The 26,904-nt window shown below is 40.7% G+C and overlaps 1 protein-coding gene across 2 annotated transcripts in view; it reads left to right on the top strand.

The window, feature by feature from the left end:
• The window catches only part of thoc2 (THO complex 2), a 209,330-nt gene that overhangs the window by 107,329 nt on the left and 75,097 nt on the right, over positions 1-26,904 (top strand). For both annotated transcript variants that reach the window (XM_060927494.1, XM_060927493.1), the window contains exons 12-15: positions 1,645-1,840; positions 5,456-5,494; positions 6,084-6,214; positions 7,498-7,599. In XM_060927494.1, the coding sequence (XP_060783477.1) occupies positions 1,645-1,840; positions 5,456-5,494; positions 6,084-6,214; positions 7,498-7,599 (468 nt within the window). The remainder of the gene's footprint in view (positions 1-1,644; positions 1,841-5,455; positions 5,495-6,083; positions 6,215-7,497; positions 7,600-26,904) is intronic.

Raw genomic sequence — 26,904 nt, 5'->3', positions numbered from 1 at the left:
TTGATATAACATCTGTTTAACTTATAATGTGAAAGTAAGGTTCATAATATAACTTCGATTACACATTTTTTCAGTTTTACTCAAATTAGGGTGGTGCAAAAATGAGTACACCCCACAACAAAATCTACTACGTCTAGTACTTTGTATGGTCTCCATGATTTTTAATGACAGCACCAAGTCTTCTAGGCATGGAATGAACAAGTTGGCGACATTTTGCAACGTCAATCTTTTTCCATTCTTCAACAACTCTTTTAGTGACTGGATACTGGATGGAAAGTGATGCTCAACTTGTCTGTTCAGAATTCCCCAAAGAAAATAATTTATTTCCACCACAAAGGTGAAGGCTACAAGAAGATCAGCAAAGCTTTACTTGTCAGTCAGAATACTGTAGCAAAAGTGGTACAAAAATTTAAGAAAGATGGAACTGCAATCATCTCACAGAGACGTCCAGGTCATCCATGGAAGTTAACACCTCGACAGGAGCGTCTTCTGATGAGAAGGGTTGAAGAAAATCGGCATGCAAGTTCACTGCAGTTATCTAAAGAAGTAGAAAGCCAAACTGGGGTGACTATTTCCCGTGACACAATATGGCGTACACTGCAGAGGAATGGCATGCATGGATGCCGTTCATGAAAGAAGCCTCTCCTAAAGCCCAGGCACGAAAAAGCCCACCTAGAGTTTGCCAGGGCCCATGCTGACAAAGATGAAGACTACTGGGACTCTATACTCTGGAGTGATGAGACCAAGATAAATGTTTTTGGAACTGATGGCTTCAAAACTGTATGGTGTCGCAAAGGTGAGGAATACAAAGAAAAATGCATGGTACCTACAGTGAAACATGGTGGTGGCAGTGTCCTTATGTGGGGCTGCATGAATGCTGCTGGTGTCGGGGAGCTGCGTTTCATTGATGGCATCATGAATTCACAGATGTATTGCTCTATACTGAAAGAGAAGATGCTACCGTCACTCCATGCCCTTGGTCGTCGTGCACTTTTCCAACATGACTAAACACACATCTAAGGCCACTGTTGGATTTCTGAAGACGAACAGGGTGAAAGTGATTCAGTGGCCAAGTATGTCTCCTGATCTGAACCCAATCGAACACTTATTGGGAATTCTCTCCATCCAGCATCCAGTCACTAAAAGAGGTTATTGTTGAAGAATGGAAAAAGATTGATGTTGCAAAATGTCACCAACTTGTTCATTCCATGCCTAGAAGACTTGGTGCTATCATTAAAAATCATGGAGGCCATACAAAGTACTAGATGTAGTAGCTTTTGTTGTGGGGTGTTTCATTTATGCTGAGCACTATACCACCTGAAGATGTGTGTGCAGGAAAATAATCCCGGGCCGAAGAGTCAAAGGGGAGATAATTCAGCCTATTCCCTTGCATATGGCGATATGACAGGCTCGTAAGCAGGGGTATTCTATAGTGAGTTTACTCACAGTTCTAGTTGTTGTTATTATTATTGGACTATGCTCTCCACTAATTTGGTCATGTGTTTTAGATGTAAAGAAACTTCATGTTAAAATGTGTAACCAAAGATTATTGTATCCTAATCACAGACCATAAGGTTAAAAAGCAGCTTGCTGATTAACTTAATTTGTCTTGAAAATGCACACTCAATCAGGTTGTTTTTACAGGGCTGGGGTCCCGAAAGGTGCAAAAGGCTGCGTGTTGAAGCTGCTGAGGAACAGGCAGGCTCCTCCTCCTGTCGAGAGTTTCGAGGATCTCTCGAAGGACGTGTTCACCATGCTGGGTTATCTGGGCCCGCACCTTTCCCATGATCCCATCCTTTTCGCCAAGATTGTGCGTCTGGGCAAAAGCTTCATGAAAGAGGTAAAAGAGTTGAAGAACGGTATTGAATTATCAGGCACGGAAACAATACAGGATACGTTACCACTCAAATAAAATTACTTAATGAGTCAAGTGATAGAGTGGTGATATGAAACTGTAATGCAACTTATTACTTAAAAAAAAAAATCAGATATAAGAACCACGTGTATGCACAGTATGTATACGCTAACACTGATGAAGCTAAAACGACCATCATAATTTGCAAATTGATTTAATAGGTTGCACAACTTTTGCGGCACTTATCGTAAATGGACCAGAAGATTTTTGTTTGTTTGTTTGTTTTTTGGTCCACACTGTATGCATCCCACATAATGTACAATAAATAATCAGGATCTAAAATATAAATAATGAGTAATATTTGAATAGCTAGATTATCCATTTAAATTTTTTTTTTAAAAATGCATTTTACACTAAAAGGGGTTCCTAGCTGTAAGAATTTCTATTTTGAACACTGTAAAAAAATTATACCTTAGCAAGTAAAAATACCTTAAATGTCAGCAAATTCAGCACTGTTTTTTATTTTTGAGGCAAATACTAATGCCTTTTATATTGTGTTTATATCAAATTAGTAAATATGACTAGAAATAGGCTTTGTGGTTGTAGCACTTCCCTGATTGGGGGGATGCTGAAGCCCTGAGACGGGCGGGTTCTTGTGTCAGCAGCACACACTTTTAATTCAGACTGTTTGCTTTTCAGCAGTGAAACACTCAACACACACATGAACTGGGCCTGAAGTTTGGCTCAACTCCTCTCCAATCTCTTCCCCCTTGTTAGCCCTCGGTCGTCACTGCAAGACACAAACACATCATTCATTAGACAAGTTATTCTGCTTTGCCGCTCTCTATTCACAAACCGGTGTTCGATCACACCCCCACTTCCACACTGGGCTTATTATTTTTTATATCACGCATCAAAAAATTCCTGTGCAGGGATTGACCAGGGATGACTCACATGACATAAAATAGTTCCACCCCTGGTTAAGCAATGTATCTCATGACATCCCAAAAAAAAAGGATATAGTGTGAGTCAGTCATGGTATATCCTGGATATACCATGAACTGACATCACAATTTCAAGCTATACGGCCGACTCAAGTCACAGCTGTGGATCCGCAAGCATTTCTGTGTGTGTAGATCTACGTTTCATGATCATGCCGAGCGAGGCAGATGATCGCATATAAAGTTTGGCTCAACCTTGCACATGCGCAGGCTGAAGGTTGCTCTAACATAAACAACAAACATGGCTGCCTCCAGGGAGTTTATGCCGAGATTCAATCTTAACACTTGTAGTTTGGAATTTTTGATGAGGGATATAAATCTAATACACCATGCACTGAGAGGCACCGGGAATTATGGCTGCACCCCTCAGAAAATAGTACTATGCCAGTCACGTCAGAGAATCCGTAAATTCAACCGGAGCCTCTCAGTGCATGGTATATTTAATTATTATATTATAATCCCACATTGAGACATTTGAGAGAATCTTTCCTTTATTCAAGGCGAGTTTACTTGCTAAGGCGTAACTGTATCACCACAGCAACCAATTCAACAGTTAAAGCTCAGGAAGATGGCTCTCTTGGTTTAACAATAAGCAATACCAGACAATGTGCAATATAAAGTGCAATATCTCTCCTACTGCCCCCCCTTCCTCTCTTCCCCCTTCCTCTCTTTCCCCATATCTTATTCTTTTTATATTTATATATGTAAATACTTAATTTATTTAAATTTATCTAGAAGTTTTCTCTATTTCTTTTCTCTGTTTATCTGTAATGATGCTGCTGGAATCTTAATTTCCCTGAGGGAACCCTCCCAAGGGGATCAATAAAGTTTTATCTAATCTAATCTAATACACCATAACGTGAGCCGACTACCCTTTAGACTTTTTTTTTTTTTTAGATTTTTTTCCCCCAAAGCTAAGTATTAGAGTTGAGACCTTACTTTGAATATATTTTTTTAAACCCCAAAAAAGTTAATTTTCTTTTTCTAACATAACCCCAACAATTATTTTGATTTTATGAAAAGCCACAAGTCCTCATTGTTTGTAGGAGGCTACGTCAAATCTGTTGGAAAGCATCCTAAGATGTTGCAGGAGAGTAAAGCTTTCATCAAAGCTGCTGTAAAGAGGCTCAGATGAGCATGTTTTTATTCCATTTTACTTTTACTTTCATCAGAAAACAAACCTTGCTGTGAGTTGGTTTGTGCAAACTGTTAACTGGTTTTGTGTATGTAATATTCACTGGTCCTTATCCCTGAAAAGACAAACCATTCACTTATTTAAAATCTAGAAAACCCTATTTTTTTAAGAAGTAAAAAATGTATTTGTGCTTAAGTGTAGTGAAGTGTAAGCTCACGCTTTTGCCTGCAAATTAGCTGCACATTCGTTGTGATAAAAGCTCCTGAAATGCCTTATATACCTGCATTATAGCTACCATTTAGTGGTGTGTAATGAGGGGTTCATTTGTTTTTAGGACTAGCAGCACTGCTAATTCATTGCCATGGCTTGTGTTATGACAGGCACGTTTGTTTACCAGCATTTCCCCTCATTGTCACTGTGCCCTATTGCTAATCACAAAGCTCCGGCACGCTAATGGCCCTATTAATTGTTTACGTGCCGACATAACTGCTGCTGTTGAGCATATTATTATTGCACAGACCAACAGTAGAGCAGGAGGTGTTTGGCTCCATACGTGTAGCCTTTTTATCCTGATCTTACATCCAGCTCTTGAGGCCTAAGCATAGGGCCACCTACATGATTAGAAAACAATCAACAACACAATGATCTTTGTGAACACGTGCAACAACTTGCCAACAATTAAATGTTTTAGGTAGTTCCTGTTATCGCTTAAGTTACAGCAGTTGTAAACAGTCGTTCTCAAACCAGTCTCGTGGGGTGGGGTTTGTTTGTTTATTTATTTTTTATTTACTTTTGCCTTTTTCTTTTTCAACTTCCTTCCAGTGTAACACTTGGTGACTTGTGTGAAGTGCTGAGTCTTTAAATGTCTAAGGGTTTTTCATTCATGTCTTCTTAGCCTCAGGTTATTTGGAGCAGCTGCCATTGAAGTCCCTGGGATTTCACTGTTATTATAGAAACTATAACATATTAGAACATATCCTTCAAATATGTTATAGCTTCCATAATAACAGCTAATTCCCAGGGACTTCAGTGGCAGTTGCTTCAAATAACCTGAGGCTAAGAAGACATGGATGAAAAACCCTTGGACCATTAATATAAACCTGTGATTTGCTTTACAGCTGGAACTGTTATCAGAGCTGGCATAAAATTCATAAAGATCTTTGGAGTACTTGAGAATTCATCAGCACTGCATTATAAAAATAGTAAACATCTTCTAGAAGATGTTAGAAATTGGTGTAGAAGCACTACTTGGGTCAGTCATCAATAAAGGCATCGGCATTCCAGCGTGAGAATCCGTACTCCTCTGTATAATTAGGCTCGTTTCAATGTAGCACAAAGTGCACTCTTGTGTAACTCGGCAGAATCAGTAGGGATGTAGTGCTGTAAGCCTGTATTGATCTGCATTTGAATGATCTCTCTCCTTTTCTCTCTCATCCCTCTCCCTCCTTCCTCTCTGCCCAATAGCACCAAAGTGAAAGCAAGCAAGATGCCAAGGAGAAAATGGTGAGTCATGGGACATAAAGGGAAGTTATGAAGCATGTAGTAGTGGAGCAAAGGCACTATGGTCGTTTAGATTAAATTAAGCAGAAGTGAAGAACTCGAGCTACAAGTTTCTGAGGGGAGGAAAGAGTGTTTTTGAGCAACACTTGCAGCAGAATAAACTCCATCATGTTGAACACGCTGTGATGACACTTCATGTGTATTTTTCCATCTGGCTTGTCTTCGTTCCTCACACACAGCGACATGAAATACAGGGAAAGCCCATTTTCACATTTGTATTCTGATTCTGCTCAGATCGGCTCGGATTACGCAGCACATATTGTGCTGATGGTTAAAATACACGCTGCATATCGGCTGTTTGAGAAAATGACACATGGCTGTGTTCTCCAGCCATGATCCTGATGCGACTGAAATTTCTCCTGTAAAGCAAGTTCGAAATAAAAGCTCAGTAGTCTGTTTGAAAAGGCTTTGTATCCCAGCTGTGTTTGAACTCTGCTTGCAGATGTGGAGCATGAAGGCAAAATAAGCAGACTGCACACAAACTGTATACTTTGTCCTCCTTCTGTAATCTCTCTCTGTCTTTGGCTCACAGGACACACTGCTCAGCTGTTTCCTCAGCATTGCTGACCAGGTCCTGCTGCCCTCGCTCACACTCATGGACTGCAATGCCTGCATGTCAGAGGAGCTCTGGGGCTTCTTTAAGCTCTTCCCTTACCAGCACAGGTACTGTGTGAGTCTGGATGGCTCTGCACTTGGTTGTGACTAAAACCAGAATAAGATCTTGAGTGTTCTGAGCGGGCTGATTTATAACAATATGTAAGAAAATATGTGATTACATCACCTCTACCACTGACCCGCCTCTCGGCCTCTGTGTCAGACCGTTCACAACAGGGTTGTCACGGTAACCTGTTTCTCATTGATTTCCCCCCTCCTTCCCTGCTCTCATTCTCATCTCCCACACATTTCCGAAGCTGCACTTGAATATAAAACATGTTTTCTAAAGCTTCTTTGGTCGAAATGTGGCTTCAAATATATTTTATTACTGGCTGTAACATCTGAAATGGACCACACAGCAGACTGGAAGTAGCTGTCAAAGTGTGTTTTAGTGTACTGCACCAAATTTATTTTTACTAAGGCCAGGCTTAATGAAGTATTGGTGGTCTTTTGGGTTCTGTCAGTGACTGATATGTGAGTTTATGTCATGGGGACTTGGCATTAGGGATGCATCAATTGGTACTCATGTCCTGGTAGTGAAATGAGTAGCCTCTGTAGTATTAAGAAATCGGAGACATTTTATTTCACTTGGTTTGCTTCTCAGGTTTAAATAGCAGCCATGAAAGGCACATGCGCATTGCGCTTTGGCTGCTGCTCTTCATAATATCTCGTTAGCTAGCTGCATTGAGTCAGATTGCAGTGGAGAAAAGTGGCTTTTGTTTCACTTCGGTGAGAAAAATGCTCTTGTGTACAGCTGAAAGTAAAGAATGTAGTATTGTTCTCAATGCATCAGTATGCCGTGCTGTCAGATTGATGGAAGCTGATGGTTAAGAACAGCATCCTTGACAAGAGCTGATATTTCACTTGCCTAGATTTTTGTCGCCGAGTCAGCATTTGATCCTAGTAATAAAGTGCTTGTGTTGAGTTTTATGTGAAATGTTTTCTCAGGCTACTTGGATTGTAGGAAGATGGTGTAGTCGCTTGGCTTGAAGCCTTCTTTATTTGATCACAGTTGTTAATTGTGAAAATGTGTTCATTTCAAGTTGTCTGTTTATTTGCAGGACAATGCACACTAGGCTTATTGGAGTAATTTTTGGTGTACGAGTAAATAAGCACAGTGTTAGACATCTCTCTCATATCAGTGCATGCTTGTTATAATCTTAAGAGGAGGTTTCATCAGTTGTTGAACATGCTACTAGTGCGCATACACACATACTTGTACTAATCCTGTTAAAGTGTATTTCTGATCTCTAGATCATAAATACTTTAATATTCTAATATGTACTTTTTAGGTATCGGCTTTACGGGCAGTGGAAAAATGAGACGTACAGCAGCCACCCGTTGTTGGTGAAGGTGAAGGCTCAGACAGTGGACAGAGCCAAGTACATCATGAAGTAAGCTCAATTCCCATAATGCACTTTTGCACCTCTTAAAAAGCACCATTAATCATCCTAATCAAACAACCCTGAGTGTAATGAGCAGTAAGAGGCTGCAGGGTGGGAATACATGACAACACATCACTTCTCTGCTCTGCGTCTGGAAGGCAACCCTGAACACATGCCCACTTCGTGCCATCGTAAAGCCGCACTTCCTACAAAAGTGTTTACCTTGCTCTTTGCGTGTGTGTTACTCCTGTTCCCTATGCATGTTTGATGAGATTTCTTTAATGAAGCAGTAGCTTCATGGAATTGCTTCATCAGATCCCTCTTCTCCTCTTCAAATGGCTTGAATAAATGATGCTTGGTTGGGTAATTGAAGGCAGGGAGATGTGAAATAAGGTCAAGGGAAACGAGTGCTAACTTTGGTGTCAGAACAGATTTGGGAAAAGAGTTAAGAAAACAGCCAGAGATGGATGCATGTTTGTTGGAATCCTTGTGTGTACCTAACATCTAAGGTACTTGCAGCTTGTCTCAGCACTATCATTTATTTTAAATGGTGTTTATGGATATTTGTGACCAGCAAGGCTGTGTTTCCAGTTTTCATCAGGTAAGTTGAAATAAAAAAATGAAATGAGACAGCAGAAAATAGCATTATGTTAAGTGCTCTGAACTGTTTTCAGTATAGAAAGGACTGGAGGCAGCAAATGTCTAAGTTTCCAGTGACCTAAACCATTATGTCAGGGGTTCACAAAATCTTTTGTCAGTTCAACCTTTTCAACCTAAATTATTTGCTTTCAGTACCCCGAGGTGAACATGAAGTAAAACTGAATGGCAAAATAAATGGTGACCATTTGTTACTTAAAGGAACAGTCCACCGTACTTCCATAATGAAATATGCTCTTATCTGAATTGAGACGAGCTGCTCCGTACCTCTCCGAGCTTTGCGCGACCTCCCAGTCAGTCAGACGCAGTCAGACGCGCTGTCACTCCTGTTAGCAATGTAGCTAGGCTCAGCATGGCCAGTGGTATTTTTTGAGGCTGTAGTTAGATGCGACCAAACTCTTCCGCGTTTTTCCTGTTTACATATGACCAGTGACATGAAACAAGTTCAGTTACACAAATTGAAACGTAGCGATTTTCTATGCTATGGAAAGTCCGCACTATAATGACAGGCGTACCTTCTGCGCGCTTCGGCAGCGCATTGATATCTGAGCTCCGTATCAATGCGCTGCCGAAGCGCGCAGAAGGTGTTAGTACGCCTGTCATTATAGTGTGGACTTTCCATAGCATAGAAAATTGCTACGTTTCAATTTGTGTAACTGAACTTGTTTCATATCACTGGTCATATAAACCTATGTAAACAGGAAAAACGCGGAAGAGTTTGGTCGCATCTAACTACAGCCCCAAAAAATACCATTGGCCATGCTGAGCCTAGCTACATTGCTAACAGGAGTGACAGCGCGTCTGACTGCGTCTGTCTGACTGGGAGGTCGCGCAAAGCTCGGAGAGGTACGGAGCAGCTCGTCTCAATTCAGATAAGAGCATATTTCATTATGGAAGTACGGTGGACTGTTCCTTTAAAGCATGTTCTCTTTTTGTTAAGTATATTAACATCTTTACTATTTATTATATATGCATACCCATAAAGGGCAGAGTACAGTACATAAAGGATCCATGGCTGAATTCTTAGTCCTCTCTCTTAAATATAATCAGTAACACAGTTACTCTACTTAAAAAGGAGAACGTATTGAGGTTACTTTGAGGACATACAGTACCAGTCAAAATTTGGACACACCTACATCTTCATAGGTTTTTCTGTATTTTGACTATTTTCTACATTGTAGAACAATACTGAAGACATCAGAACTATGAAATAACATGTATGGGATATGTATTTGTAAATAATAAAAATACAGTAAATAGCCCTATTCCATAACTGTAGTAATCCATATTGGGTCAAGACTCGCTCAACAAAACAAAGAGAAAGGACAGGGTAAACAAAAACTTGGGGAAACCCCCCCCCAAAATGTTTCATATTTTAGATTCTTCAAAGTAGCCAGTGTTCACCTTGACACTTTGCACACTATTGGCATCATCTTAACCAGCTTCATGAGGTAGTCACCTGGAATGCTTTTCAGTTAACCGGTGTGCCTCGTCAAAAGTTAATTAGTGCAATTTCTTGCCGCCTTAACGCGTTTAAGATCAAACAGTAAATAATAAAAATACAGTAAATAGCCCTATTCCATAACTGTAGTAATTCATATTGGGTCAAGACTCGCTCAACAAAATAATGAGAAAGGACAGTCCATCATGATTATTTTCAGACATGAAGTGTCTTTTAATCAATAAAAATAAAGAACATCCATTGAATTAGGTGTGTCCAAACTTTTGACTGGTACTCATATATATAGCTCTGGAAAAAATTAAGAGACCACTGCAAAATTCAGTTTCACTGGTTTTACCCTTTATAGGTATGTGTTTTGAGGAAAATGAGCATTTTTGTTTTATTCCATAAACTACTGACATCTCCTCAAATGCCACATAAAAATATTGACGGAGCATTTATTTGCAGAAAATGATAACTGGTCAAAATAACAAAAAAGATGAAGTGTTTTTCGACCTTGAATAATAATTTTAAACAACACAATACTAATGTTTGAACTCAAAATGAGTTCTGAAATCAGTATTTGTTGGAATAACCCTGACATTTAAAGGACATGGGACATGAAACATAAATGCACGCTATATCAGTTTCTTTCCATTAAAAATATGAAATAATTGCATCAACAAATACAAAATTATCTATTAAATTCAGCAAAATTGTTATATTCGTGATGATTATATGGCATTTCTGCTCGAGCTCCGATATGCATATTTTACAACCGGAAGAGCCGCTGTCACGTGATCATACGTCACAAAAACTTTCGGGTACAGCACAAGCAGGTAGATGAATATGGAGAAGTGTGAATCGTGATGATGACGAATGCGACAAAATAGTTTTTGTGTCTTGGATGACAAGAAAATTGTTTCATTTTTAGAGTGTTTAACGTACATTGAACATCATGGTGTATTGCGACCTCCCAATCAGTCAGACGCGCTGTTACTCCTGTTAGCAATGTAGCTAGGCTCAGCATGGCCAATGGTATTTTTTGGGGCTGTAGTTAGATGCGACCAAACTCTTCCACGTTTTTCCTGTTTACATAGGTTTATATGACCAGTGACATGAAACAAAGTTCAGTTACACAAATTGAAACGTGGCGATTTTCTATGCTATGGAAAGTCCGCACTATAATGACAGGCGTACTAACACCTTCTGCGCGCTTCGACAGCGCATTGATACCTTCACTCGGAGTTGTACCATTATTTTTTTAGACAGGGCGGACGGACCAGGGCATTCGCCCGCCTGGCCGTGCCCGACGAGGAGCGCTCTCGGCCGGCTTGGGAGGCAGACGGCAGCCCCTCCTGGAAGTGTGGTTTTACCATGGGCCTCATGCGGTAAGGATTAGTATTATAATTTTGGGTGTATCAGTTATTGATTATCATAATTCTGACTCGTTTCGCCATTTTGAATGTTTTCATCTCGGACTCTGGAAGCATTGTATCTCAATCAATCTCGAAAAATATCAGCAAAAAAAAACTAGCTTGCAACGGACTTTAGCTAGATCTATGATGAACTTTCAATGTATGATACAAAAATAATACTTCTTTCAACAGATCATTAGCCTTTGAGCAGAATTGTTTTTAACTTACCAGGAAGTGTTATCGAGCCGACCGCTTTCAGTTTCATGAGGATTGAATGAACTCTCACTCTCAGAATCATCTGACCCGTCAGAGTAAAGACAAGATCTATGTTCATGTGAATTTCCAGCTATCGGTTCGAATTGATAGGGTCTAACTTCACATCTCTGTGAAACATCGGGAATATCACTGTCGATGGTGTCCATTTCGGTAACCTGTTTACATTAGATTCCCAAGCACTGGCTCCTTGAAAAGTTTTTGTGACGTCACGGGTCATGTGACCGCTTAGCTAATTAACGAATCATTGTTTTACGCTGATGTATAAAAAAGTTGAATAATGTGATGATTTTCACATTTTTGACGCCCTGCAGTGATTTAGATGGCATTTCTTATGTCCTTTATACATAATTATACCCAGAAAAAAATCCATGTCCCATGTCCTTTAATAACAGCTTTTATGTGTCTTGGCATGCTTTCCACCAGTCTTTCACGTTGCTCTTGGGTGACTTTGTCACTCCTGGTGCAAAAGTTCAATCAGCTCAGCTTTGTTTGAGGGCTTGTGACAATCCATCTTCCTTTTGGTCACATTCCAGAGGTTTTCATTGGGGTTCAGGTCTGGAGATTGTGGTTGTCCATCCACACCATGATTGACTTGGCTGTGTGACCTGGACATATGGCATTGTCCTGCTGGAAAACCAAATCCTCAGAGTTAGGAAACATTGTCAGTGCAGAAGGAAGCAAGTTTTCTTCCAAGAAAACCTTGTATGGGTGATTCTCATGAAGACCTTCACATTAACATAAAGTTTTTCACCTAATTTCAGTATTTTTTTCAAGTTGAGAGCCTAAAATAGAGTGTGAACTTTACTATGTTGATCTTTTTTTAATGGAAAAATATTTTAATAGAATTTTATTCTTATTTGAGGCTTACATGATCCAGAATAATTCTCATAATCGTTACAGTAAATGATGAAGCTAGATCATGAGTTAAAAACATTTTTTGACAATTTTTCATATTTCCACAAAATATCCCATTAAATGAACAGCACAGTCCATGACAATTACTTTATATATTTTTTGACATTTATTTAAAGTTACGCAACTCTCATTACCGATACACAATATGTAATATATAATTTAATTTTTTAATTGATGGAAATGTTATTAGAATATGTTTGATAAAAAACTCATGTGGACAACAGGTGGAGAATATACTACAGAAAAATGAGCCAAAGTTATAATAGGATGAAAAACATTTTTAAAAATTAATCATTTTCCACGCATAACGGTAATGAGGAGATAATAAAACGGTAATGAGTATTAATGTAACGGTAATGAAACTTACTAGGTTAAACCAATTGAGTAACAAAACAGGGAACCAGAAACACAAGCAAATTACAATGAAACATTTGACAAGGAAACAAAAAACATCATTGAAGACTACAATGTGACAATTTGAACTTCTTTGGGCTGAAGCAGTTAATCCAGTCTTTGACCCTCATCCGGCCGGCCTCTTCAGGCCTATTCATATACATTCATATATATAAGCATAAGCTATATATATGTAAACTAACTAATAGATAATAACTACTATAATAAAATAACTGTAAATACTAAAATAAAATCGATTAAATACCTATTTTAGTAACCTTACATAAGAATCTCATTACCCTCAATGGTTCTCATTACCATTATTGCCCTCACAGTGCATGGCAGTGAGAATATTGAGTAACGGTAATGAGATTCTCTTGGCTAATTTCACAAATAACCTGAAATGCTAGCATGCTAGCAACCTATAACTTTGCCACATGTTAAAGCCTTATATTGTGATAATAAAATATATTTTATTTTTAAAAGTAATGAGTATTAAACCATAACGGTAATGATACAGTGTAACTGAAGACAGATTTAGCAACATTAACATAAATATCACAAAGTAAGAGAAGAGTGAGCAACTGACCTTGTCTCCATTTTGAATCTTGTATCTGAAGTGATGCATCATGGGATAGCTGATCAATTTAAAGGCATGGTGTACTTTTTATAGGGGGGTGAAATCATGAAACGGTAATGAGAAACATTTGGTGCGGACACAGTTATTTTGTTTAAAATCAAGTACCTTTTTTTGTTCAACACAAAAAATATTAATATTATGCATAAATATAGATGTTTTAAAATAACTTTACACTGTATTATTTTTTTATATAATTAGGAATTTTTATATGATTTAAAGTAAAAAAAGGGATGCGGACACAACGGTAATGATAATTTCCATAGATTTTTTGTTTAATTGATATAAAAATTAGTTTATATGATGATGAAAACCATTTGTCCATACAGTGCTCCCTATTTTCTTTACACAAAATATCAGAGTTTATGTGAATTAAGTATTGATTTTGGAAAATGCGTTCTGGACATGTTCACTGCAGCTTCATGAGAATCACCCGTATATGGCTTGATTCATGTGTCCTTCACAATCTGCCCCATTCCAGCCTTGCTGAAGCACCCCCAGATCATTGATCCTTGATTGATCATTGATCCTCCACCAAAGTTCACAATGGGTGTGAGACAATCACTACGTTTACATGCACATAGAGAGAATCGAATTTCTGCCGTTGCTCGACTGAAATCGAAGTTCAAAATGCCATGTATACACCTTAATTCGGCTGAAATTGAACCGAACTTGATTTCTCGGAATCGAGCTACACGACCTAGTTTATGCGATTTCTGCCGAGCTACTTTGTGCATGTATACCCTATTGAGCTAGTTGTCGAGCTACTTCCGGAAGTGACGAGTGACGAGACCACAAGCGGGAAACACAACAGCCTCGGTCGGCATGACAACAGTAGTAGCGAGCAGCAGAAGAGGTCAGGAGGAACAAACGAAGAAGAGAAAATGGCGATGTAGAGCTCTCTGAAGTGTGGGTGGAGCACAGAGGACGGCAGGACAAAGCTTCTGATACTAATAAGCTTTTTATTGTCAGACTTTTCAGTTTAACAGCCTACTTTTATTCTTGAGAGAAGCGCGCGCGCACACACGCGCGCTGTGTTCTAGTCCCGGGATGAGCTCTCCCCTCTGCTCTCCCTCTGCCTCCTTAAATAGGGCGCGGTTACTGGGAAGACACACAAACACAGGTTAATTACCATCAGGTGAAGTGATTCAGCCACTCACCTTCCCTGGCTCCGCCCTCCTGTCACAGACCGGCGCTTGACCACGCCCCCACTGCCACAGGCAAGCAGAAACGTGCACTTCTGGAGCAATGAGGAGACAGACTTCATGCTCATTCAGCTTAAGGAGTTGAATATATTAAAATTCATGGACGGGAGAAAAACGTGCAATGGAGAACACGGAACTGATAACTTTGTTTACACTCTTGAATAGCTCTTCTTCATGACGACAACCGGAAGTGTACCAACACGATGGGGCATGTTGCGCCACCTGTGGCTCGGGTGCACAATGCACCTCACACAATAGCCTGATTTCATTGTGTGCATGTACGATTGGATTTCTCTGGCACCCTGCTGGGACCTTCAGCTCGATTACCGACAGCAGCTCGATTTGGATGTGCATGTAAACGTAGTCACTGTGGTTTATAGGCCTCTCCAGGTCTCTGTCTAACCATTAAGGCCAATTTATGCTGACAACGCAGTCCTCGCAGATGGCGTCTGCGTAGCCCCCCCACCTTCGCAGACGCTCTGCGCGCACCTCCCAAAAATTGTGACCACCGTAGAAGCCTCGCAGACAGCGTCGCAGACAAAAGGGCTCTGATTGGTCCACTCCAGGTCCACTCTACATCCGCTGTACACGCACTTCTGCTTCCCTACTTTCCCGGTTTGTTTTGTTTTCACTACCGCCATTTTTAAAAACACGAGCGAAGATGGAGCAGCACGAAATCAAATCAAGTTTATTTGTATAGCGCTTTTAACAATAAACATTGTTGCAAAGCAGCTTTACAGAATTTGAACGACTTAAAACATGAGCTAATTTTATCCCTAATCTATCCCCAAAGAAGAGCGGTTGATCGAGGAAGTGAGGAAGTACGTACATCTATACGACTCCAGTTCTAGTCATTATAAGTAACCGGAGGATACTAACCACACCCACCAACTACTCCTAGCGATTTCGCGACTTTGCGCCCCCTTGCGTTGTGGCGGTGAATAACATCGCGCACGCCTATTACTCCCCGCTCAACGATAAATTACAACTGTCTGCGAAAAGCTATCTGCGAAAGCCTTGTCACAAGAGCATGCAGAGGCCCTTAGACGTGACCAGATGTTGAGACAAGTTAAAAATTGGACTCCTCGGAGAAGACGACCTTTCTACAGTCCAATCCTTGTGGTCTTAAGCAAACCTCAGCCTGGCTTTTCTTTGCTTCTCATTGATGAAGGGCTTTTTTTCAGCTTTGCATGACTTCAATCCCACTCAGAGGAACCTGTTTCGAACCGTCCTTGCTGTGCACTTAACCCCAGCTGACATTTGCCATTCGCCATTCTTTTTGTAGGACACTTGATGTCATCCTACGGTAGTTGAATGACATTTGAAGGAGTTGACAGTCATCCCGGTCAGTGGAGAGTCGTTTTTGCCCTCTGCCAGTTTGTAACTTTGTTGTCCTCAATGTCTGCTGCTCGACCTTGTTATTATGAACTGCTGCCTTGAAATTTTCAGGATGGAAGTAACCTGACACTCAGTGTCTCTCTCTGCCAGTAAAGCCAGAGTAAAGCCTTCTTTTTCTCATTGAAAACTTTTTTTCTTTTTTGGCATGTTGTTACAGATATTTTTGTATTCCAGTTAAATTTAAGGTATTACTAGCACGGTTTTTGCTATCCAAACTGGTCCTATTGCAAGAGGATAGTAATGACCACAGCAGTGGAGGATGGCCCCATGTGGACAGTTGAAAGTCACACTTGGAGGATGCTCTGGACACTTACAGTAATGCTTTTATGGCTGAGGATTACAGTTGGCTTGCTAACTTTAGGACTGCAGTTGTCACAAACAGTTTTGCACTCAAGTTTCCATCAATGAAGAGTTATAACATCAACGAAACTGACTTCATGTTAAAACTGTTAATGTTATAGGCATGTTGTCTGTCGCCCAAATGAGGATGGGTTCCCTTTTGAGTCTGGTTCCTCTCAAGGTTTCTTCCTCATGTCGTCTGAGAGAGTTTTTCCTTGCCACCATCGCCACATAAAATTAGCTAAAATTAAATAAATAAAATTAGGGATAAAATTAGCTCATGTTTTAAGTCGTTCAAATTCTGTAAAGCTGCTTTGCGACAATGTTTATTGTTAAAAGCGCTATACAAATAAACTTGACAGCAGTGGTTTTTATACTTTTCCTTGTTAAATAAGATTTGGTTCAGGTGGTGATCATTAAGTAAAATGAGGTGGTGTATTCCGTTTCCTGTTGAGAGTATGCTGTACACATTCTGACTCCCGCGTCTCACTGGAGCGGTTTGTTTTTTCTTTTGTTTTTCTTTTTTGTGTTTGTGTAGTTTGATGTTTGCTTTTTATTTGAGTCAAGTTTGTTTGTATAGTGCTTTTAACAATAAACATTGTTGCAAAGCAGCTTTACAGAATTTGAATGATTTGAGTGTTTTGTCTGTCGGTTGTGGCGTAGCTCTGGACCCAGTTTTGGGTGTCGGTTCCCTCCAGGCCACCATGGGTGATATCTGTGTTCCTCGCTATGGACTGCAGTGAACTTGTTGCTCTTTTAACATCAGGGTTGTCCAGCGCTCTGTGCGACGGTGCTTTTGTGCTTGGCGCGGTGTTCCGAGCGATGCTGCCCAGTGGGGTCACATTGGCTGTGCAGGTGGTTCAGGACATACTAGTGCACTTTTACCCCTTTTCCACCAAATCAGTTCCAGGGCTGGTTCGGGGCCAGTGCTGGTGCTAGTTCACAACTCGTTCAACTTGCGAGCCAGCTGAGAACCAGTTTGCTTTTCCATCGCTCACGGTGCCACGTCATTACGTTGCTGTATACGTCATTACGTCGCTGTATACGTCAGTTACGTCGCTACGTTTGCTTAAACCTTGGTGCGAATATCGAAGCAAAAACAACACGGAAGAAGCAGCAGCAACAATAATAATAATAATAATGGATGACTTCGCGTTTGTACAGCTGCTGCTTCTCACCGCTTAAAAATGGCGATCTTTCACGGTCTTGTTATTGTTGTCGGTCTTAACAACTCCGCTCCCCCACTGACGTAAGCGGTTCTTTCCTCTGGCCCAGCAAAGAGTTGGTGCTAGCCTGGAACCGGTTTTTCTGGCCCCAGAGCCAGTTCTTTGTCAGTGGAAACAGAAAACCCGGTTCCAAACTAAGCACTGGCCCCGAACCAGCCCTGGAACTGCTTTGGTGGAAAAGGGGCATGGGTGGCAGTGCTTCTGTGCTTGGTTTGTGGATCCATTGCACGGTGTTGCGAGCGATGTTGCCTGGTGGCGGCTGTGTAGGTGGTATGGGATTTATCTTCATGCGCCGTTTGGTGGGACTGTGGTAGCTACTCCATTGGAATTGCGTACATCCTAACCCTCTTTTGGTGCCGCCCTGCCCCCCCAATTGTAAAGCTACCTTGGGTGTGAGAAAGGTGCTATATAAATTGAACTTAGTAGTAGTAGTAGTAGTAGTAGTGTGCTTGCCAAAGGCAAGCACACTATTGTTGTTCTTGAGTTTACTTATTCTGCCTTATTCTGACACGTTTTTTTTGGACCCACTACTCCTCCTAGGGCGTTTGAGATGGACACCGTTCCAACTCTGAGACGTCTGGCCCGAAGTGGTGTAGTGTGCTTGTATGCAGCTTTTGGATCAACGTGCCCGTTCTCTTGTTCTTGTCATTTTTCTTTTGTTTTTTTCCCCATAGAGAATGAATAGGGCTCATGAATCGAATCGTCCTACTCGGACACGCTCCATCGCAGATGCACCAAACCTCATGTGATACTTCAGGCCAACTCTCCCGACACATACATGCAATCGGTTCTTACCCGCACTCATATTTTTCCTTGCTTTTTGCTCATCCCTTTTTCCTCCATAGGCTTGCATTGATTTTTGGCCCCATTGAAAATGAATGGTGTTTCAGGAGGAAAAACTTGCACTCTCCATCAATTTTTTTTAACCAAGTGACCAAACTTCAAGAAACTTCACTTGATGCCTCAGGCCAAGTCCTTGCACAGATCCATCCCCTCATCTGAGACCTGCACTCGTCTTTTCCTTGGTTTTCACGCATCTCTTTTTACCTCCATAGGCTTCCATTGATTTTTGGCCCCATTCAAATGAATGGAGTTTTGCTCAGTAACACTTCACCACACATCCACCAAACTTCATATGGCACCTCAGGCCAAATCACCCATCACACACGAGTGCGGGTCAGAACCGATATCGTCTTTGTCTTGCCTTTCGTCCGTCCATTTTTTTTCTCCATTTTGACGCTAATCAATGAACGCGTGACTGAGTCATTCCTCCCTTCCCCCGTAGGTGATGATGCATTTGGCAAGGATCTGCTCATTTGAGACTTTGACAGCAAATCAACTTCAACTCAATGGCCACTTTATTAGGAACACTTACATGCACACACGATAGCAATTAGCATATAAGCATTAATGTGTTACCATGCTAGCTGTTAGCATGTTACCCATTACGATATGCCTGCTGTTAGCTCGCGAGTTGTTAGCATGTTCACCATTAGTGTGTTATCATGAGAGCTGTTAATGTTAGGATTAGCATGGTAGCATGCGGAGTTCGCATGTTTGCTGTTAGCGAGTTCACCTGAGTATGTTAGCATGTCCCCCTCAGCGTGTTAGCATGCTCAAAGTTAGCATACTAGCCATTAGCATGTTGGCCTGTTAGCATGATAGCTGCCAGCATATTAGTCTTAGTGTTAGAATTTTAACAAATAGCATGTTAATCATTAGCATGTTAGAATGCTAGCTGTTAGCATGCTGTCTATTAGCATGTTATCTATTAGCATGTTAGCATTAACATGTTAACATGCTAGCTTTTAGCATGCTAGTAGGCTGTTAGCATATTAGTATGCTAACTGTTAGCATGCTAGTTGTTAGCATGTTGGCATGCTAGCTTTTAGCATGCTAGCATGATAGCTGTTCTGCTACAGCTTAGCAAGCACACTTTGCATTTTCTCTGCGGAAATGCAGTCTAGTTGTTGTTGTTGTTGTTGTTGTTATTATTATTATTATGTCTGCTTGTGTTGGAATTCCAGCACAGACACTGGAATGAAATGGCTGCTGATTGAAGAAAAAAATTTAAGTGCTATCTTAATTCTTTCCAAACCTGTGTGAGATATAATTGAAAACAAATTTTGTGTGTGTGTATATATATAGTGTGTGTGTGTATGTATATATATATATACACGTACACACACACACACATATATATATATATATATATATATATATATATATATATATATATATATATGTATGTGTGTGTGTGTGTGTGTGTGTGTGTATATATATTATAAAATGGGTGTTGGTGCCAGATGGACTGAGTATTTCAGAAACTGCTGATCATCTGGGATTTTCTCACACAACAGTCTCTAGAGTTTACACAGAACTGTACAAAAAAGAAAACACATTGAGTGAGCGACAGTTCTGTGGGTGGAAATGCCTTGTTGAGGTCAGAGGAAAATGACCAGATTGTTTTGAGCTGCCAGGAAGGATATAGTAACTCATAGCAACCGTGGTGAGCAGAAAAGCATCTCGGCATGCAACAGCAGAAGACCACATTGGGTTCCACTCCTGCCAGCCAAGAACAGGAATCTTAGAATCAAGAACAGTTTTTTTTAAAAGTGGCTGGTGAGTGTCTATGTAATGTGTGTGTCCTCCACAATTATTGGCACCCCATTAAAAAAAAATGGTGACGATAAAATCCATCTTTTGGTGACGTAGTTTCTTCTCGCACTGAAAAAATGAGAAATCCAACCTTTAATTGAAATAAATTTGTTCAGAGAAAAACAAATCCCTCATCAGGAAATAAATCTCAACAACGTGTCACTATTATTGGCACCCCTGGAAATTATAGTGAACACAATGTAATTGACGCATGTTTCCCATGTAAATTGTACATTTGATTTGATTGGAGTGTGTAGGAACTTTCAAGCTGTAATCCATGACTTCCTGTTTAACTCTGATACAGATATGAGGTGAGACAGAGGTCAAATTCCCTTCTTCATTCATCAACATGAAAGAGAGAACATGCAAACCAAATGAGGGGAGAAGTGTATTGACCTTCAAAAGTCAGGGAATGGTTATTAAAAAAAGCTGCTTACCTGAAAAATGTCCATTGCTACTGTTTGGCCATTAGTCAAACAGTGGACACCAAGGGAACCGTTGTAAACTTGCCTGGAAGAGGACCCAAGTTTATTTTGCCCCATGTACAGTGAGGAGGATGGTAAGGGAGGCACAAAAAAATCCCCAAGGATCACTGTTGAAGTAGAAGTAAAATCTTGCAGTTTCCAAGTCTCGAAAACCATGTTTGTAATGTATGCTGCTATAGCAACTCAAAAGTATATGAAATGAGCAGTAAGTTGGTCCTGTTAGTGTAACTGGAGCATGTACTGAATTAATGTCAGTGTATGTTCAACTTAATGTAAAGGATGTACGAAACATCTTTTTACCAAGAGTTTGAAGTAATCTAAGCATTTCCTGCAGTTTTTAGTTTGGACGACATCCTCTTCCTCTTGATTTTTATTTCTTTTTTACTATTTCTTTATTTCTTCTTCCCCCCTTTTTTCCTTTTTCTTTGGATGGCACAGTGGTGTAGTGGTTAGCACTATCGCCTCACAGCAAGAAGGTTCTGGGTTCGAGCCCAGTGGCCGACGGGGGCCTTTCTGTGTGGAGTTTGCATGTTTTTCCCCCGTGTCTGTGTGGGTTTCCTTCGGGTGCTCCAGTTTCCCCCCGCAGTCTGAAGACATGGGGCTGAAGTGCCCTTGAGCAAGGCACCTAACCCCCAACTGCTCCCTGGGCACTGTAGCATGTAGCATACCCTGCTCTGGGTAAATGTGCGCGCTCATTGCTCGTGTGTTTACTGCTTCAGATGGGTTAAATGCAGAGGATGAATTTAATTGTGCTTGAGTATACATGTGACAAGTGAAAGCTTTTCTTTTTCTTTATTTCTTTTTCTTTTGTTCCTTTATTTTTCTTTTTCTCATTTTCTTCTTTTTGTAGTTGGTATTTACCATTTTAGTTTTGTTGATTCCTATTACCAGCTTGTCCATTCAGTTAATTGTTGATTTTTACATGCTTCACGCACAGGATAGTGTTTGCTCAGCTGTAATGTATAGAATAGCCACTTCTGCTGTACTGTGTGATGTCCCCCCCCATTTGTCCTTGTCTCTGGTTCGCCTTTAGTTTTAATCAGAGTTGGCAGGCTGTTTTTCTCATGAGACCATCAGCCTGGTTTGCAGGCAAAAAGATGCTCTGTTCCAAATTCTGTTGCTTCTCACTCCATTATTTTGTGTAATTTTAGGAGCCAGTCGCATTCTGCTTAATTTGAAGGAGGATGCTATTCATTTTTCCACAGAAGGGCTAGTTTTTGTTTTATTACTTGGAACTTGATAAGACAGTGCTAATGAAACATGGCCTAGGTGTTGGCTATGTTTTGAAAGCAGCAGAATGGGCAATGATGAGATCAGTTGAAACAAACCATAACCAAAGCCTTGTAACCCCCATGGAGGTGTCACAGTGCCCCACTAAGGGCTACTGGCCTCAGGCTACAAAGTGATGACAGTTGGGACAAACATGATGGAGAGATTCTGCAAGTTTTGTGCACTGCAGCGATGCTCATAAAGCCTGCTCAATGATGGGGATCAAGACTTGTTTCTGTCACTCTTTCAAAGAGCCACGTCTTGTGCCCTTTTTATGCATCGTCCCCATTGGACCTGATGGCCCTCACTCTCTGGCTGAGATATATGAAAGGAGGGTCCATCAGTTATCCTGACAGTTCTGTTGTGGCTGGAAAAACGCTGGCTAACAGCGATTGCTCTGCTCCTGTGTGTCCTGCCTTAGTCACTTGTGTTACACTGGACAGCTTTTATACCTAGTCAACTATCCTCTGAATAAAATGTCAATCTTTCTGTATAAGCAGAAAAACAAATATCGATTCTTGATGAAAGTTGTTCTGTGGGTAATTCGCAACAGTTCCCTCCAGTAGGAGAAGCGGTCACTTATTTCTTCTCCAAATTCAGAGGAGTTGTTAATAGGTTATTAAAACACACATGCCAGAGAGTTGGACTATATTTAAAAGGGTCAGCTCTGGACCAGTTATCCTGGCTGATGGATGGATTTTGCAAAATCAAAATATTGTTCTTTTTTGTTGTTGTTTCCCATTCTTTCTGTTCTGTTCCGAAAATAAATTATTCAATTTGGCTCAAATATTTGTTTCTACAGCATTTTTACAATAGACATTCTGACAAAGCAGCTTCACAGAAATGCAGATGCAAATGTGGGTCCCTAATTAACAAGCCCAATGCAAGAGTGGCAAGGAAGAAAACCTTGAGAGGAACCAGACTTGGAACTTGAAAGTAACGCCAGATCAAGAGATTATAAATTCTCAGTATATAACGTGCATGTAGTGAGTAAATAAATAAAATGTGACTGCTGTCTGTTGATAACCAATGAAGACTGCCTAATCTGTTTGGAAGTTGTCTGAAATACAATGTCTCCATGATGAACGGTCGGCCACTAAGGAGGGCCGGGAGTCAAGATTTATTTTTAGATGCTTGAGGTTCTGTTTTATAGTGCCTTTATACCGTAGTCTTGGTCTACCCTTGCCTTGGCTTCCATGGAAGAGCTGGGAGTAGAGGACTTGTCTGGGAAGACACTGTTGGTCCATGTGGTGGACATGACCGAGCCACTGTAGGTTTCTGTGAATGAGTATTTTTTTCTATACTGGGAAGGCCAGCTCTGTCTAGAACCTCCTCATTTGTAATTTTTGTCCCTCCAAGAGATCTTCATAAGTCTGAGGTGTTGCATCATGAAGGCAGATAATTTCTTGACTTGGTTACGATATAGTGTCCAGCGTACAGCAATGTGCTGAGCACAACAGCATGATAGACTTGACACTTGACATAGGTTGATACATGGTGATTGTTCCATAGCCTGTCTCGAAGTCTTCTGAATGCCGAGCTTGCTTTCGACATTCTTCGACTGAGCTCCTCATCTAATCCCCCATCGCGTATTTGTAAAAATACAAATTTCTGTGTCTGGTGGCGAGGTGTTTGAGATGCATGGCCTTGCTCTTATGATGGAGTACCCTGTGGTGGTACACGGACATCGTTTGTATGTACAGGCATCATAATGCTGCAAAAGCCATCAAAAATCAGGTCAATGCATTACCATTTTCTCTTAAGTATGGCGTTTCTCTCCGCTATTAATATAGAGCATGCGTTCTTAACTCTAGTCTTGGGGACCCCCTGCCCTGCACAGCTTGATGTTTTCCTTACACACCCAATCCAACTTGATAAGCTTGTTATTAAGTCTTTAATGAAGTGGGCCAGATGTGTTGAGTGTCAGGAAAACATCAAACTGTGCTGGGCAGGGGGTCCCTAGGACTGGAGCTGAGAACCCCTGTTATAGAGAAATGCCAGCTGGTACTGGATTTTTTGAAAGGCGACATAATGTTTTGTCAGTTCACCTGAAAAAGCATTTAAATAATTATCTTTGTGTTATTCCTTTAAGACCCATCCTCTGTATTTATCTCTGTAGTTGGTAATCCACCAATAATTTGCCTTTCCCAATGCTTCAGCTTGCTCGCATTTTTCCTGTGAAGCAGTGATGCTTAGCATGTGCTGTGTCCATGCTGACATAATCAACACTTGAACCATCTCCATCCAACAAATACAACCTCCACTGAGCACAACATAAACACAATACTCACTTATCTGGTAGCTCATGCAATGATCTTGTGGCAGCAGTGCATTTTGAAGACCTCTCCAGTCACTCAAATAACCAGTCTCTACAACCGTGGTGAGCAGAAAAACATCTCGGAATGCACATGTTAAACATGGGGTTGATGGGTTATAAAAAACAGAAGACTGAATTGATTCCAAGTGTTGAATTTGCATTCGGTCGCTCTTCATGGGAAATCTCAATATGCGGTCCAAAGAGGTGTCAATGTAATTGAAAGGAGGCTATCATTAAGCTGAAAAAAAGAAACAAATAAACCTGTCAGAGAGAGAGCAGAAACTTGGGAGTGGCCAAATCAACAATTTGGGAAACTCTGAAAAAGGAATGGACAGGCGAGCTCAGCAAAACCAAAAGGCCTGGAAGACCACAAGACAAGTGGATGAGCATTCTTTCCTTGGTGAAGAAAAACTCCCTTCACAACATGTAGCTCCGTCAAGAACACTTTTGAGGATGTCTGTCTCTCATTGTCCAAGTCTACAATCAAGAAATTCAGTGCGTTTACATGCACATAGAGAAAATCGAATTTCTGCCGTTGCTCATCTGAAATCGATGTTCTAAATGGCATGTAAACACCTTCGCTCGGCTGAAATTGAACCGAACTTGATTTCTCGCAATCGAGCTACACGACCTAGATTATGCGATTTCTGCCGAGCTACTTAGTGCATGTAAACCCTATCGAGCTACGTATTCGATTTACTTACTTCAGCACTGCCCCTTCCGGAAGTGACGAGTGACGAGACCACAAGCGGGAAACACAACAGCCTCGGTCGGCATGACACTTCACCTTAGCCGCCCACTTTATTAGGAACACTTCTGTTCGTACATACAAACTACAAACACACTTCTTAGAGTTTATTTTATTTTTAAAAGGGACAGGGTACAAATTAAACATTATCCTTGTGGTAAGGACAGATGTCTGTACCAGGTTATAGCAGTACATGCTAATTTCCGCCTGTAGTCCCTTTGTTTATACTCTTGAATAGCTTTTCTTCATGACGACAACCGGAAGTGTACCAACACGATGGGGTGTGTAGCGCCACCTGTGGCTCGGGTGCACAATGCACCTCACTCAATAGCTCGATTTCACAGTATGCATGTAGGATTGGATTTCTCTGGCACCCCTGCTGGGACCCTTTGCTCGATTACCGACAGCAGCTCGATTAGGATGCGCATGTAAACGTACTGAGTGTAACACTCAAGCACAGAAAGACCAGATTAGCCATTGCTATAAAATATCTTACAAAAAAAAAAAACCCTGCCCAGTTCTGGAACAAGATTCTTTGGGCAGATGAAACCTGGATTAACTTGGAGCAGAATTATGGGAAGAGTATGGAGAAAGAAAGCACAGGCTCCTAATCCAAAGCATACATCGTTTGTTAAACATGGTGGAGGCACTGTTCTGGCATGGACACGTATCACTGCCAGTGGAACTGAGTCCACTGTTGTGTATTGATCATGTGACTGTTGATGGGTGTATCATGGTAGAATTCTGAAGTACATGAAGCTTTATTCTATCTACATTCACTGGATATGAGCAATCACAAGCTCTGATTGGCTACTCTTATATGAGGCTATCCGCTCATATACTGTGAGTAGAGAACAACAAAATGGTGGCGCGTGTTGCTGAACCAACTAATGATGAAATAAAAACACTACTCGAAAATGACCCCCCCCCCCCCCCCCCCCCCCCCCCCCCCAAAAAAAAAGTAACAAAATTTGGAATAAAATTATTTGATGGTAAGAATATATAATTTTTTTTCAAGAATTATTGTAATTACATTTTTCACATATTGCTACTGTCATTTTGCTGGTTTGTTTACATTCTAAGCAGAAATGATTGTTTTTGTATCAAGTTTTTATTTATCGAATTTGCAGAAAATAAAAATGCTGTTTCTCAAAATCCAGTGAATATATAATATAATAAACAATTATTTCACTCAGTCTTGTCGTACATGGCTTATAGCCAACTTAGCACTCCATACCTCGTCGGCTATCAGCTCATGTATGACTAGAATTCGATTAAATATTTTCTGCTCCGATTCCGTTGAATGTTGCAAAACTGATAGGATGATGCTTCACAGTACTGATGGATAATGACCCAAAACGTACAGCAAAAAGCAACCCAAGAGCTTCATAAGAAATGTTGTTAAATGGCCGAGTCAGTCAATCCAGCATGCTTTTCACTTAAAGACAAAACTGAAGGCAGAAAGACCTCCAAACATGTTGCCATTGAAGGCAGCTGCAGTAAACGTCTGGCAAAGGATTTCATTGGAGGGAACTCAACATCTGGTGATGTCCATGGGTTCAAGAGTTCAGGCATCCACATATTAAAAATAATCCTTCTAGTTCATTATTGTTAGTTTGCGGAGTTACTTTTGAGCCTGTGGAAATGGAGGGACTTTTTTTTAATTTTTTTAATGGCTGTCATTCTTAAACAGTGAATGCAGTATTTTTGTAAAAACTCCTTGAATTAAAGCTGAAGGTCTACACATGAATCTCATCTTGATTGCTTCATTTCAAATCAAGCGTGGTGAACAGAGGCAAAATTAGGAAAACTGTCACTGTTGTCATACATATCTTGATCCGTGGACCTGATTGGATCACTGCATTAGGCTGGTTTAGCTCACTACAAAGCAAATGCCGCTTTTCCACTACAAACGCGGCTGAGTTGGGCTGA

The sequence above is a fragment of the Neoarius graeffei genome, chromosome 8 (assembly GCF_027579695.1).
Source record: "Neoarius graeffei isolate fNeoGra1 chromosome 8, fNeoGra1.pri, whole genome shotgun sequence".
NCBI classification, from domain to species: Eukaryota; Metazoa; Chordata; class Actinopteri; order Siluriformes; family Ariidae; genus Neoarius; species Neoarius graeffei.
Note: the sequence above shows the minus strand (reverse complement) of the source record. Positions and strands in the feature narration are given on the sequence as shown.